Source organism: Polyodon spathula, chromosome 16 (assembly GCF_017654505.1).
Source record: "Polyodon spathula isolate WHYD16114869_AA chromosome 16, ASM1765450v1, whole genome shotgun sequence".
NCBI classification, from domain to species: domain Eukaryota; kingdom Metazoa; phylum Chordata; class Actinopteri; order Acipenseriformes; family Polyodontidae; genus Polyodon; species Polyodon spathula.
In genome coordinates, this window is record NC_054549.1 from 19,363,232 (window position 1) to 19,379,203 (window position 15,972).

A 15,972-nucleotide genomic window follows, 5' to 3' on the forward strand; every position below is an offset into this window, starting at 1 on the left:
TTATTCAGTGTGTCAGGCATGTCAGGTCCAATTTATTTTCACATGCGCTGTTTATTTTACATGCTGTTTAATTTTATTTTTCAGAGTAAAACAGGTTTAAAAGACACTGCATAGCAAAGGACTCTCAGTACTGCATCTCCAGCCAAGCCCCACTTCTTGTTCACTGAATTTTTGCAAATGTCTGTGATATTCTTTTAATGGTGGATGCGCAAGCAGCTATCTTCTTTGTTTGTGTCTGTGTTATCGCTGTCGTGCAGGGGCTATGTATTGCTATGGGTTCCGCTGATCACGCTGTTCAAAGAATGCATTACACTTGAGAAGTTATATAGTTTGTAACAATGTTCTTGTTGCCATTGTTTCATATGGCTAAGGCACCTTCCAGTGGCACAGCTTCTGGCTAGTTGCTTAATTAATTTCGTTGTTGATTTCAAAAAGCAAAATAAAAACAAAGACAAGCTTTCAGATATTTGCTGTGTCCTGTTTCCTGGTTCAGTTTCTCGCAGGACAGAGAACAGGGCCCTCTTCAGTGCTGGTTTTAGCCTTGTAGCCTGCAGTGGGAAAATTCTGTCAATAGAATCCCCCGCTGCCCCAATAGTCCTATGTGAGATTGACACTACTCTCTCGATCATGACTTGTTTAAAGTATGACCAGTCTCGACCCAGAACTACCAGAGATGTTCACTTCTCTGTGACAGCCACGGTGACGCGGCCTATCTGACTTCTGACAGTCAAAAATATTTTCATGGTTTCTGCATGGATTCAGAGTTCCCTGTGCCACAAGACACTCCTACAAAAAGAGCAGTCCTAATTAATGTCTGTCCGCATCCTGATTCTACTACTGCATGGGTACTTACTTCACCGAACCTTACATCAACAATACAAGATCCCTTCCAACCATTTCCCAGAGACTTTTCTGCTTACTGGTGTCGAGAATCAGGCCGCCAAAGGAGCCTGTATGTCCCGCTGCATGGATGACAGCGGGGTGAGAACCCCTGTTCTTATCCAGCTGGTTTCCTGTCTCCATTTTTGTGGAAGGAGGTTGCCCATTGCAATGATGGGTACCCTTCGAGGGGGGGTCTTCGGGACTGGAGGAGGGGCTCTGGTTAGGAGGAAGGAGAGATAGATGGCTGGGAATCCGCGAAGGCCTCGGCCAGGCTTCTGGCTTACTCCAGCATGGTGGAGTTGTAATGGAGTGCATCTCTGCTTTCACCATGTGGTTGAACTGTTCTATGGCCACCAGAACAACCACCTCAGTGACAGCTCGTGTGGGGATCGCTGGTACTCCCACAACCGTTGCTGATAAGTCTCTCCGGTGATGTTTAGAAAAGAGTTACCCCCCTGCTATCAACAATGGTATTAGGGGAGCACAGATGGTGGGATTGCAGTTCCCAAACAAAAGAAGCCAGTTTCAAATAATAAACAATAATCACAGTCACACATGGGTTAAGTTGGTAGGGAAGTGCAGGTGCTCCGAGGGAAAGTCAAGGTGGCTGTGCTGTGGCAGTGCAGGAGCTCCGAGGGAAAGTCCAGGCAGCTGTACTGTCGCAGTGCAGGTGCTCCGAGAAAAAGTCCAGGTGGCTGTGCTGTGGCAGTGTAGGTGCTCCAGGAGATTGTGCTGGCTTGGTAGCTTCAGCTCCCACGGTCTCCTCCCAAAACAAAGCAGCGCTCTGGCTTGGTCACGTTTCAGTGTAAGAGGCTGAACTCACGTAGCTGCATCCCCTTTGTACTGCAAAACTCCTCGTGATCAGTGCGGTGCCACGCTCTATCCAGTCACCGCATGCAACACAGCTGATCACAATAGAGTCGTCACGCTCTATCCAATCACCGCACGCAACACAACTGATCACAACAGAGCCTCCAGAGCTCTATTCAGTTAAGCGGAAATACATGTGTGTGTGGCTGTTCTGTGAGTCAAGAATTAAGTTCATTAAAAAGTAACTCTTGGATAACTTTCACAGACCAGTTTTAAACTGAAATGTTTAGTTTACATTTTGAGAAAAGCTGCCAGCACATTATTTAATGTATATTTATGTATGTGTTGTTGAATAGAGTTGAATAAATATATAATAATATATAATAAGAGGAATCTGATAAATCTACCAGTGCAGCTTTTTTCTGCTTTTAAAAGGGTTGTTAGTATAATATATAATCCTTCCCTTGGTCATGCCGGCTCTTGCTTGTCCTTGCTGGGATTAGTATAATATATAATCCTTCCCGGGGCCATGCCGGCTCTCGCTGGCCCTGCCTGGGGTTAGTATAATATAGAATCCTTCTCTGGGCCATGTCGTCATTTGCTGGTCCTGGCTGGGGTTAGTATAATATAGAATCCTTCTCTGGGCCATGCTGTCATTTGCTGGTCCTGGCTGGGGTTAGTATAATACAGAATCTCTTCCCGGGGCCATGCTGGCTCTCGCTGGTCTTGCCTGGGGTTAGTCTGGTTACTTACACTTCTCCAGGATCACAATTTACTTCTGGTGATGTGGTGATCAGAATTGGATCTGATCAGTGCATTTTATCACCTCATATAACCTCCTTTGATTTGTACGCTACATTTTTGGTTATATAAGCAACACAGTAAGCAGACAAGTTGGGTGTCAATCATGTTTAAGACCAGACTGACAGTGAATCACAAAGACAAAGGAAGCCCACTAGGTTCTCATTGGAGACTTGTGCCAATAAGCAGGGGCACTGAAGACAACGTTAAAAAGTTCTGCATTTGTAATAATGAACTTTTTTACATTTTAGATGAAAGATAAATATATATCATTTGAGTTATTACATTAAAAGAATATGGGTTAAATTTGAAAGCTGATTAGAAATGTTTTTCATTCCACTCATTCCCTTACCTATTGGTAAAAGTGGCAAAAACCTGACAAACACGTTTTAATGAAGAACCAGCTCAAGGGGGGTGATATCTTATGATATTTTTTCATACCAAAACCAACAGTGTATCGTTCTTCTTTGTGTTTAGATATGGAAGATAACAACCTGTCTCCCTGCAGCACGCCTTCTTCTTCAGGGTGGGAGAGATGCAGCTTTGCAGAAGGTAACTCTTCTTATGCAGGCAGTCATTTCTGTCACTGTCGCGGTTCGGCGCTGATTTGGCCTGGATAAAACGATAGGAGGCTGATCTGATCCATCTATACCCTGTCAGGAGAAACCATAGCTGGATGGATTATTTTACAGAACCAGCAAATCCACCTGGATTGCAGTTACCATTTCTGGGGGCAACCCCAGGGTAACCATGGATAGGTGGTGGATAATCCATTCCACGGTGATTCCACAGTGCTGTAAAATGCTCTAAAAAAATCTAGCTGTGGATTATATATATGGCACCACTGTCCTTTAGATTTAATCCATGGCAATCATTTTAATAGTCAATTAATAAAAACACTAATTTCAAATTGGGACATTTCATCAATACATTAATTTTTTTGGCTGCTTTAAAGTGATAGAATTGAAAAGTGTTCAATATGTAGCTTGATATTTAGAGAGCCTCTGGCAGATAAGTTGTTATACTAATGATAGGTTGCTGTCTACTATGTTTTTAGCGCCACAGAGAAGTCCTTCAGTGTCCTCCGTTCACTCTCAGAGATCCATCGAGAGCTTGTTTTCAACCAGGTAAATGGGAATTTCACCGATTTCATTCATGATTAAAAAAAACCCCTAAATATAATAAAACATGGGTCCCCAGGTGGCTCACCTGGTAAAGGCTTGACTGGGTGTTGTGCAAGGTGAGTCGTACAGTCAGGGAAGTGCAGGTTCCTGGCTGGATTCCACAGGGAGCATTGGCTGCTCCCGCATGTCATGGTGCAAGTTGGCTTTATTTTTACTTAGTAAAAGGCCTCCGCAGTCCATAGCACTGGCTGTGCCCCTGACAGTTATGTACCATCCGTAGCACTGGCTGTGTCCCTGACAGTTCTGTAAAGTCCTAGCACTGGCAGAGCCCTGATAGTTTTGTAAGGCCACCACAGTCCTAGTGCTGGCTGTGCCCCTGACAGTTCTGTACAGTCCGTAGCATTGGCTTTGTCCCTGACAGTTCTCCACAGTCTGCAGCACTGGCTGTGCCCTTGGCAGTTCTGTAAAGTCCGTAGTGTTGGCTGTGTCCCTGACAGTTCTGTACAGTACTAGTGCTAGCTGTGTCCCTGACAGTTCTGTACAGTCTGTAGAGCTGGCTGTGCCCCTGACAATTCTGTACAGTCCTAGCGCTGGCTGTGTCCCTGACAGTTCTGTACAGTCCGTGGTGCTGGCTGTGCCCCTGACAGTTCTCTACTGTCTGCAGTGCTGGCTGTGTTTCTGACATTTCTGTACTGTACTAGCGCTGGCTGTGCCCCTGACAGTTCTGTACAGTCCTAGTGCTGGATGTGTCCCTGACCGTTCTCTTCTGTCTCCAGGTTGAGTCTGAGTAGGAATCGGTTGCTGAGTGGTGCTGCAAAACGTTTCATGTGCAGCTCATCCAGCAAAACCAGCGAGTCCAGCGGTGAGAGCGATAATGAAAACAATCACGACTACTTACCACTGGTGAGGATTTACACAGGAGTTTTTAAAATGGTATTAAATCAAAACAAGCACATTTATACAATTATACATGGTATAAAGTTAGTGAAGTTACAGATAGCAAAACTAAAGATTCAGCATCCTCTGATGATCTAGACAGCATTACAATGCATTAGTAAGACCTCATCTTGAGTATTGTGTTCGGTTCTGGGCACCTCGCTACAAAAAGGATATTGTTGCTCTAGAAAGAGTGCAAAGAAGAGCGACCAGAATTATTCTGTCTTTAAAAGGCATATCATATGCAGACAGACTGAAATAATTTAATCTATTCACTCTTTAACAAAGAAGACTATGCAGCAATCTGATTCAAGCATTCAAAATCCTAAAAGGTATTGACAATGTCAACCCAGGGGACTTTTTCAACATGAAAAAAGAAACAAGGACTAGGGGTCACAAATAAAGATTAGATAGTGAGGCATTCAGAACAGAAAGCAGGAGGCACTTTTTCACACAGAGAATTGTGAGGGTCTGGAACCAACTCCCCAGTAATGTTGTTGAAGCTGACACCCTGGGATCCTTCAAGAAGCTGCTTGATGAGATTTTGGGATCAATAAGCTACTAACAACCAAACAAGCAAGATAGGCCAAATGGCCTCTCATTTGTGTTAACATACCGCAATTTGCATTTTGCTTCCGACACTTTGCAAACAATACGTTATGTTGTCTGTACTAATGTGTTTTGGGTAGGCTACACATTACATTATGAACAAAAAAATAAATCTGTACAGTATGCCTATACAGTATATATAACAGCAGTACAATCAAATGAACACCTAGTGCATTTTCTTTTTACTTTAGCCTATAGGCTACTGGTAACACAAAATAAACCATGCTGTTGCATTGTACACATTGGTGTACAATGCGAATAAAACATTATTTTACATTGAAACTAAATTATTATTATTATTATTATTATTATTATTATTATTATTATTATTATTATTATTATTATTATTATTATTAACTTGGCAGCCTAGACAGTTAACACAAAATAGATCATGGTGCCACACTGACAAGTTATGATACTCACAGGAGGACGGTCAGTTCTCATTAAAAGGAATTTCTAAGGACCAGCAACACATTTTGAATTCTACCACTAATTTGTATAATCATTAGTAGCCTATAAGCCAGATGTATACTGTCCGTTTTTATTTAAGTTAGTCAGGGTGCAGTGCTAAATTGTGCACAATTACAAACCACCTGCACATTAATAGAATAGGTGTGTTTCCTATTCCTATACAGATGTTCACAACATGTGGGGGAAACCAAAAATGTCATAGAAATTTGTGGGAAATGCCAGCAACAATTGTGACTATTTGAAACATACTTTCAAAAGTTCTTCACAAATTGATGCAATTGTAAGTGTTGCAACTGCCTGCAGCTTTTGTACATCTCATTATAATATTTGAGAACCCTCATTTGCACTCCACCCCCCCCCACACTTTTTTTGCGAATTTATGCAGGATTGCTCATAATTACATATTAATCTATGCTTTAACCGCAAACAGAAACTGCTGATGAAAATAATTCCCTAAAAAGTCGCAAACAGCATTGTGCTTGTTTAGTACATTTCACCCAAGACTTCAGAGTCATTTGCAACTGGTTTGCAACTAATGTGACAGGCGCAACACTAGTACACCTACCCCTAAGTGTTTTAGTTATGCATAAATGCTGCTAACACTAATTCCAATTGATTCAATATTTTCCATATCATTCCTATTAAAAAGGCACGTATAAAGCAAATACTTATTGTATGTGTTTGAACAGTTAGAGACAGCCTTGCATAAAGACAATCAATCAATGGTTTGAATGTAATGCTTCATATATTTCTCCCACCTATGTCTAGGTTTCCTTACAGTTAGCATGTGGAGCGTTTGTTCTCGACAGTGCTTTCTACGAGGCGACACACATCCCAATGGAGAAGCTGAAATGGACGTCTCCGTTTGCTCGACACCGTTTAAGTGCCACCCACACGTCCCACTCCAGCAGCTCCAGCAGCTTCAAGAAGACACAAGAGAATCAAGCTGAGTCAGCAGACAGCGCCAAAGGGCTCTCTCCCCTTGAGATTGAAATCAACCACTCTGGTGGGGCTGGCGGGAGGCCTCGACACTTTTCTGGCAGCCAGGCAGAAAGTCAATCCCGGATACAAAAGATGGAGAATGAACTTTCGCCTCCCACAGTAACAGTGCGTCGGTTCTCTTCCCCCGAACACACCCAGGCAGACAGTGGAAGGGGGTCAGAGACTGACAGCTGTGATGGCCCTCTTGTCCACCACAGCCAATATCTCCCCAAGAATCTGGAGCCAGAAGGGATGGTGTGGGCCACAGCGGTGGCGCTTGCCTGGCTGGAGCACAGCTCGGCTGGTTATTTTATTGAATGGGAGCTAGTGGCTGCCAAGGCTAGCATGTGGCTAAGTTCCCAGGAGATTCCAGAAGGCCGTGATCTTGCCAGTGTTAAAGTGGCTGCCAGGCAGCTTTTTGTCTTACTTAGGCACTGGGATGAAAACCTCCAATTAAATATGCTGTGCTATAACCCTAACAGTGTTTAAATCAAATCATATCCGTACAGGTGGCAAGTGGCACTGTTAAATGATTTTACCTCAGAAGTTTGGTTTCTTCACTGGGAGAATGTATTATTGGTTTAAATTTGCAGTATACTTTATTGTTCAGCCTGGTAGCTAAAACAACAGCATAGTTGCCTCAGTGGCAGCTGGTGTCCAAAAAAAAAATGGGGAGACAGAAAGAAAGGCAGGAGGCTGCAGCAGTAAAATCATATTATTCTGACTCACAACACTGTTCATATCTTCTAACATTTTACCCCAATTTGATTGTTAAACGCATTTTCTCCACTAGCCAGCTGAGGAAATAAAACAGTAGCCCATCACAGTCTATTCTAATACATGTATCTTACACATGGCCATCGTATGTATAAAAATGCACTGTATACAACATTAATACAGCATTTAGATTTCGAGGCCACGTCACAGGGTGCACTTTGTCAAATTTCCAGTGAGGGGGACAAAATACACAAACTACAATACAGTTGGAAAGCCTCTAGTAAAGACGCATCACGATGATATGTCACTAATATGCTAACATCTGCCATCATGCAAATGCTATTGTCATTTAACATGTTTTATTATTATTATTATTATTATTATTATTATTATTGATAACTATAACAACAACATATGCTTATAATACTACAAACATTTGCCAAACTGATGGTGTACTGTACGTATGTACACAGAATTGCCATACTATATGCAAAATGTATGGATATCATCTGTATAAGTGACATTTTTGAGCAGAAAGACATTGTCAGTACAAAATTTGTTTTCCCCGTTGTGGATGAAAATTGAAGAGCAGGGCCAGGGACACGCCCCCTTTAAATTGCACCCTGCTAACATACTTTGCAAAAATACAAATTCTAAATAAAGTTATTAAAGCAAGAGAAAGCACATCTCTATGACCCACTTCCGACCCGGGCCAGCAACTAGAGGACCCACCCTGAGCCAGCAACCCGCTGCAGCACCGTCTTCTTACCTGTGACCCGACCCGCCCCGACCCGACCCGCCCTGCCCCGATTCCGCAAGTGTTTGTCCTTTACCTGTCTGCGTCGACTCACTCTCTCATGCTCTCATATTCACACACTGGTAGCTCTACCATTCTCTACACATTGGGCCTCATTTGCAAAGGACGCTAAACTGTATGGTGCACCATAATTGCAATTACTGTGCAAGTTAGTGATTTACTATTTACTATGTATTCATTATCACGGAAATAGTGGGCATAGTATGGCGCACACTGATTTTATTGTGCCACACTATGGTAATCAGAATGAATATGTGATGTGTATGGTAATTGCATGATAACACCGTGTAACAAAATTATTTTATTTTTTTTGTTCCTGGGTAGTAAGTGTTATTTCCTAATTGCTTATGCCTCAAAAGTATAGAAAATGGCTATTACTCCCCACAAACTTTGCTTTTGTGACCAGGACAGTGATATTTCAAAATATCACTATCTCCAATGGGAAAACGGGCGAATGTGTGTCTTTTTGTTCAAATAAACAAAATAAATAGTTTAAACAAGCATTCACTTCGCTACCCTAATCAAAAGTATTTGTGCTGTGTGCATGAGGAAACTGATCCTGTGTGCTATTTGATTGGTTATTTTACTACCTCTGTGAGCTGTGATTGGCTTAATGGGAATGTCACGCATACATGCAGACTGCACAAGTTGAATACGCGTGTTAAATGAAAGAGGCGGGTTGTTTTGAAGAAGAATTCCAAAAGTAATAGCGTTTTAATTAAATTATATCAAATCATGGTTTTATTTACAATTAAGGGAAAATATAATACATGTTTTCATTATAGCATTTGGGCGACACAGTATGTTCCCTACATTGTAAATAAAAACGTGATTTGGTATAATTTATTTAAAATGCTATTAATAATAAATGAATCATGGTTGTAGCAGCAGTATTCTGTATATGTTTTGTCTAATAGTTAAAAAGTACAATGGTGCTGTCAGGGCTTGTTTTAAAAAAATGACGGTACGGACATTGCAGCGACAGCGAGTGGGAGAAGTACAGGCGTGGAAAAGTACAGAGCAGTTTAGAAGCAGTTTGAAAGCAGGCTGACAGCTGCAGAAGAAACTAAACTTCAAAAAAAAAAACCCTCAACATGGTCTTCAAGCCAGTAATCTGTGACACCTGCTTGATGTGGGAAATCCGAGAAAACCCAGCGAAGCTAAACCAAGTGTGTGTAAAGTGCCGCGCGATCCAGGATTTGCATAAACTAGTAAGTATGCTAGAAATGGAGCTGGAAGAAGTGCGACAGAAACAGGATCTTGAGGAACTGGCACACCCACAATTCATGAAAGTCTGCATCATCCCTAACAGACTGAAAGCCACCAGGGAGATAGAAGGTCAGAACAGCTGGGTTCAGGCAGGCAGAAGCAGGGAAAAAAAGAAACTTCCTCAATCACAACCACCCGAAATCAAAACAACCAACAAATTCGAGTCACTTCAGAATTTTGATGCGCAGAACCAACAAGAAGAGAATGAAAGGAACAACATCCAGGACCCTATTGACAGTGGTGACCAAACAGGAAAAAGAAGGGAGGTCATGATTGTTGGGGACTCCATATTGAGAAACACAGCAAGTTCAATTCACAGTTTGGACCCCCTTACTACAACAGTGTGCTGCCTTCCGGGAGCCTCGGTCAAGCACATCACTGAGAACGTGGACAGGCTCCTAGAACGAACAGGAGATGACCCGGTAGTAGTCGTCCACATCGGTACAAACAACATTGGAAGAGACAGACCAAAATCCCTGCAAAACAAATTCAGAGAGCTAGGCAGGAAATTAAAAGAAAAAACCAAAACTGTGGTATTTTCTGGTATACTACCGGCACCTTGCAAAGGACCGCTGGAAAATGGACAGCTGGAAATAATTAATCAAAACGCATGGCTGAAGATGTGGTGCACACGGGAAGGCTTCACCTATCTTGATCATTGGCCCACATTCTACAACGAGGACTATCTGTATAGACGGGACGGACTGCACTTAAATAACAAGGGAACCAGTCTACTTGGAGAAAAGATCCTCGAGCAGGTTCAGAAGCATTTAAACTAGAAAGGAAGGGGGGAGAAATCAACAACAAAACAGAAGGGAGACCACATCAAAACAAGAACAACAACTCAGGTAAGACAACCATTAAATGTATTTATCTAAATATTAGAAGTATCAGAAACAAAATTCTAGAACTTGAAGCTACTGCACTAACAGGTAACTATGATGTGATAGGTGTTACAGAAACTTGGTTGTCTGAGAGTGATGGGGACGAATATAATATTTGTGGGTATACACTGTATAGGAAAGACAGGCAGGACAGAAGAGGAGGAGGGGTAGCGCTATACATAAGAAACAGTCTTGAAGCCCAGGTGTTAAACCTGGACAAAGAAAATAAAGCCGAATCAATATGGATCAGAATAACGGACAAAAATTCAAAGGGTATAATAATAGGAGCATGCTATAGACCGCCATATTCAGATGGTGAGCAAAATAATCTGTTATACAATGACATTAGAAATGTGTGTAGCAAAGGAGAAGCCATACTAATGGGGGATTTCAACTTCCCCCAAATAAAATGGGAAAACCCGGTGGGTAGCACGAAGGATGAAACTGAAATGGTGGAAAGGACAAATGACTGCTTCCTAACACAATTTGTCAAGGCACCGACTAGAAGGGAGACATGCCTTGATTTAGTCTTTTCAAATAACGAAGACAGAATAACTAAAACAGAGGTCAGAGAACCACTGGCAAACTCAGACCACAACATGGTCTCATTTGAAGTGTTTTTTAAAACCCCAAAAGTAATGACTAAAGCTAAGGTTTACAATTTTAGAAAAGCAAACTATGAAGGTATGAAACACAAACTAACAGAAGTAGATTGGACTAAAATAGAGAAAACACCCACAGAAGAAGGATGGTTGTTCTTCAAAAATGTAGTACTAGAGGCGCAAAATAATTAGATCCCTAAAGTAGACAAAACTAAATGTAAAACTAAATTGCCAAAATGGTTTACTAGATCAATTAAAAAAAAATATTCAGCGAAAAAAGGCACTTTATAGAGCATTAAAAAAGGACCAAAAAGAAAGTACGCAGAAAGTGTACACGGAACTGCAAACGCAAGTCAAAAAGGAAGTTAGAAAGGCCAAGAGAGAAATAGAAATGAACATTGCTAAGGGAGCTAAAACCAATTCCAAAATGTTTTTCCAATATTACAACAACAAGCGAACACTCAAAGAGGAGATTAAATGTTTAAGAGATACAAATGGCAAAATCGTAGATGAAGAAAAAAAAATAGCAAATATATTAAATGATTACTTTTCACAAGCTTTTACAAAGGAAGATACTGACAACATGCACCACATGTCATCCAGTTCCTATCCAGTTTTAAATAACTTTAGCATAACTGAGGCAGAAGCGTTAAAGGGACTAGGAGCTCTTAAAATAAACAAATCCCCTGGGCCGGATGAGATCCTCCCAGTAGTACTCAAAGAAATGAAAGAAGTAATTTACAAACCGCTAACCAAGATCATGCAGCAGTCTCTTGACACAGGTACCGACAGACTGGAAAATTGCAAACGTAATACCGATCCACAAAAAGGGAAACAAAACTGAACCAGGTAACTACAGACCAGTAAGCCTGACTTCTATTATACGCAAACTTATGGAAACTATAATAAGATCCAAAATGGAAAATTACCTATATGGTAACAGGGTCCTGGGAGACAGTCAACATGGTTTTAGGAAAGGGAGATCGTGTCTAACTAACTTGCTTGATTTTTTTGAGGATGCAACATCGATAATGGATAATTGCAAAGCATATGACATGGTTTATTTAGATTTCCAGAAAGCTTTTGACAAAGTCCCGCACAAAAGATTAATTCTCAAACTGAACGCAGTTGGGATTCAAGGAAACACATGTACATGTATTAGGGAGTGGTTAACATGTAGAAAACAGAAAGTACTGATTAGAGGAAAAACTTCAGAATGGAGTGTGGTAACCAGCGGTGTACCACAGGGATCAGTATTAGGTCCTAAATGGAGATTAGAACATAAGAACATAAGAAAGTTTACAAACGAGAGGAGGCCATTCGGCCCATCTTGCTCGTTTGGTTGTTAGTAGCTTATTGATCCCAAAAATCTCATCAAGCAGCTTCTTGAAGGATCCCAGGGTGTCAGCTTCAACAACATTACTGGGGAGTTGATTCCAGACCCTCACAATTCTCTGTGTAAAAAAAGTGCCTCCTATTTTCTGTTCTGAATGCCCCTTTGTCTAAACTCCATTTGTGACCCCTGGTCCTTGTTTCTTTTTTCAGGCTGAAAAAGTCCCTTGGGTCGATACTGTCAATACCTTTTAGAATTTTGTATGCTTGAATTAGGTCGCCACGTAGTCTTCTTTGTTCAAGACTGAACAGATTCAATTCTTTTAGCCTGTCTGCATATGACATACCTTTTAAGCCCGGAATAATTCTGGTCGCTCTTCTTTGCACTCTTTCTAGAGCAGCAATATCTTTTTTATAGCGAGGTGACCAGAACTACACACAATATTCAAGATGAGGTCTTACTAGTGCATTGTACTGTTTTAACATTACTTCCCTTGATTTAAATTCAACACTTTTCACAATGTATCCGAGCATCTTGTTAGCCTTTTTTATAGCTTCCCCACATTGTCTAGATGAAGACATTTCTGAGTCAACAAAAACTCCTAGGTCTTTTTCATAGATTCCTTCTCCAATTTCAGTATCTCCCATATGATATTTATAATGTACATTTTTATTTTCTGCGTGCAGTACCTTACACTTTTCTCTATTAAATGTCATTTGCCATGTGTCTGCCCAGTTCTGAATCTTGTCTAGATCATTTTGAATGACCTTTGCTGCTGCAATAGTGTTTGCCACTCCTCCTACTTTTGTGTCGTCTGCAAATTTAACAAGTTTGCTTACTATACCAGAATCTAAATCATTAATGTAGATTAGGAATAGCAGAGGACCTAATACTGATCCCTGTGGTACACCGCTGGTTACCACACTCCATTCTGAGGTTTTTCCTCTAATCAGTACTTTCTGTTTTCTACATGTTAACCACTCCCTAATACATGTACATGTGTTTCCTTGAATCCCAACTGCGTTCAGTTTGAGAATTAATCTTTTGTGCGGGACTTTGTCAAAAGCTTTCTGGAAATCTAAATAAACCATGTCATATGCTTTGCAATTATCCATTATCGATGTTGCATCCTCAAAAAAATCAAGCAAGTTAGTTAGACACGATCTCCCTTTCCTAAAACCATGTTGACTGTCTCCCAGGACCCTGTTACCATATAGGTAATTTTCCATTTTGGATCTAATTATAGTTTCCATAAGTTTGCATATAATACAAGTCAGGCTTACTGGTCTGTAGTTACCTGGTTCAGTTTTGTTTCCCTTTTTGTGGATCGGTATTATGTTTGCAATTTTCCAGTCTGTCGGTACCACCCCTGTGTCAAGAGACTGCTGCATGATCTTGGTTAGCGGTTTGTAAATTACTTCTTTCATTTCTTTGAGTACTACTGGGAGGATCTCATCCGGCCCAGGGGATTTGTTTATTTTAAGAGCTCCTAGTCCCTTTAACGCTTCTGCCTCAGTTATGCTAAAGTTATTTAAAACTGGATAGGAACTGGATGACATGTGGTGCATGTTGTCAGTATCTTCCTTTGTAAAAGCTTGTGAAAAGTAATCATTTAATATATTTGCTATTTTTTTTTCTTCATCTACGATTTTGCCATTTGTATCTCTTAAACATTTAATCTCCTCTTTGAGTGTTCGCTTGTTGTTGTAATATTGGAAAAACATTTTGGAATTGGTTTTAGCTCTCTTAGCAATGTTCATTTCTATTTCTCTCTTGGCCTTTCTAACTTCCTTTTTGACTTGCGTTTGCAGTTCCGTGTACACTTTCTGCGTACTTTCTTTTTGGTCCTTTTTTAATGCTCTATAAAGTGCCTTTTTTCGCTGAATTTTTTTTAATTGATCTATTAAACCTTTTTGGCAATTTAGTATTACATTTAGATTTGTCTACTTTAGGAATGTAATTTTTTTGCACCTGTAGTACTACATTTTTGAAGAACAACCATCCTTCTTCTGTAGGTGTTTTCTCTATTTTACTCCAATCTACTTCTGTTAGTCTTAGACAAAGGGGCATTCAGAACAGAAAATAGGAGACGCTTTTTTACACAGATAATTGTGAGGGTCTGGAATCAACTCCCCAGTAATGTTGTTGAAGCTGACACCCTGGGATCCTTCAAGAAGCTGCTTGATGAGATTCTGGGATCAACAAGCTACTAACAACCAAACGAGGAAGATAGACTGAATGGCTTCCTCTCATTTGTAAACTTTCTTATGTTCTTATGTTTTTATGTACAATTCAATGGAATATGCATGTATGTATGTATGTACAGTTGTAGTCAAAAGTTTACATACCTCAATGGAAATTTATAATTTCTACAAATTTCTCAAATATATAATTATAGGAAAAATCTTTTGTAGCAAAAGTTTTGTTTTTGTGGATGAGGAAAAAAGTTACAAGAAATAGATGTCTGAAATTATTTATTTCAGCAATTTCTTTTTGCAAAACTCCAAAAATGCTAATTCAAAAGTATTCGTACCCTGACAAGGAAAATTAAATTATTAGCTAGTTGAGGCACCTTTAGCAATAATAACCTCTTTTAAATTATTTGGATATTTGTCAATGAGCTTTTGCCATGATTCCATAGTGATTTTTGACCATTCTTCAACGCATAATTGTTCCAGTTCATTCAATTTCCGAGGACTTCTCTTGTGCACAGCCTTCTTCAACCCATTCCAGAACCTTGATTTTATTCTTCTTTAACCATGCTGAAGTAGATTTTGATGTATGCTTTGAATAGTTGTTGTGTTGTGACCGTCCAGTTGCGCTTTAAACCAAGTTTTGTAGCGGAGGGTTTCAGATGATTGTCCAGTATCTTTTGGTATGATATGGAATCCATTTTACCAGGTATTGGAACTAAATTTCCTGTGCCATTAGAGGAAAAACTTGAGATGTTTTCCTAAGAGTGGCTTTTTCCTTGGCCTGCGACCATTGAGACCTTTACTATGCAATACTCTGTCATACCTGTGGTTGAAATGGAAACCTCAGGCCCACTTGCAGACAATTCACTTTGAATACCTTTGGCAGTCAATCTCATAATGTTATTAACCTTCCTCACAATTCTTCACAGTTCTTGGTCAAAGAACATTCTTTCTTCCAGCCCGAGGGAGCTTTGTGACAGTACCATGAATCTTGTACTTCTTGATACTAGAAACAATAGTTAAAATTGGGATACTCAAATGCTTGGAAATCTTCTTGTATCTTTCTCCAGCTTTATAACAATAAATTATTTTCTCCCTAAGGTCTTCAGATAGCTCTTTACCTTTTCCCATAGTGACTTGTTGGTAATGACAGCAATCATCTTATGCCTAACCCTTTTATACTCTCTAAGAATGTTCACCTACAAGGTCTAGACTTTTCTAGAATTAGGTTCTGCATTATCATATTGAATTTTTTAGCACCTTGTAGACAATACTACCATATGAATACTTTTGAATTAGCAAAAATGCTGAAATAAATCATTGTAGTCTATTTCTTGTAACTTTTTCCTCATCCACAAAAACAAAACTTTTGTTGCAAAAGAGTTTTTCCTAAAATTCTTTGTTTTTGAGAAATTTCACAAAATTATGCATATCCATTGGGGTATGTAAATACGCCTGGACTGCTGGGGCTTTTGATATCACCGTGGTTATGGCTAAGTCTCTAACATTATCGTGCACATTAAATTAATGCTCAGAATACA

The 15,972-nt window shown here is 40.1% G+C and overlaps 1 protein-coding gene across 1 annotated transcript in view; it reads left to right on the forward strand.

Moving 5' to 3' along the window:
* LOC121328960 (von Willebrand factor A domain-containing protein 5B1-like) overlaps positions 1-15,972 on the forward strand; it is a 78,394-nt gene that overhangs the window by 36,684 nt on the left and 25,738 nt on the right. The window contains exons 6-9 of the mRNA XM_041274116.1: positions 2,971-3,045; positions 3,551-3,620; positions 4,394-4,520; positions 6,402-6,953. Of these exons, the coding sequence (XP_041130050.1) occupies positions 2,971-3,045; positions 3,551-3,620; positions 4,394-4,520; positions 6,402-6,953 (824 nt within the window). The remainder of the gene's footprint in view (positions 1-2,970; positions 3,046-3,550; positions 3,621-4,393; positions 4,521-6,401; positions 6,954-15,972) is intronic.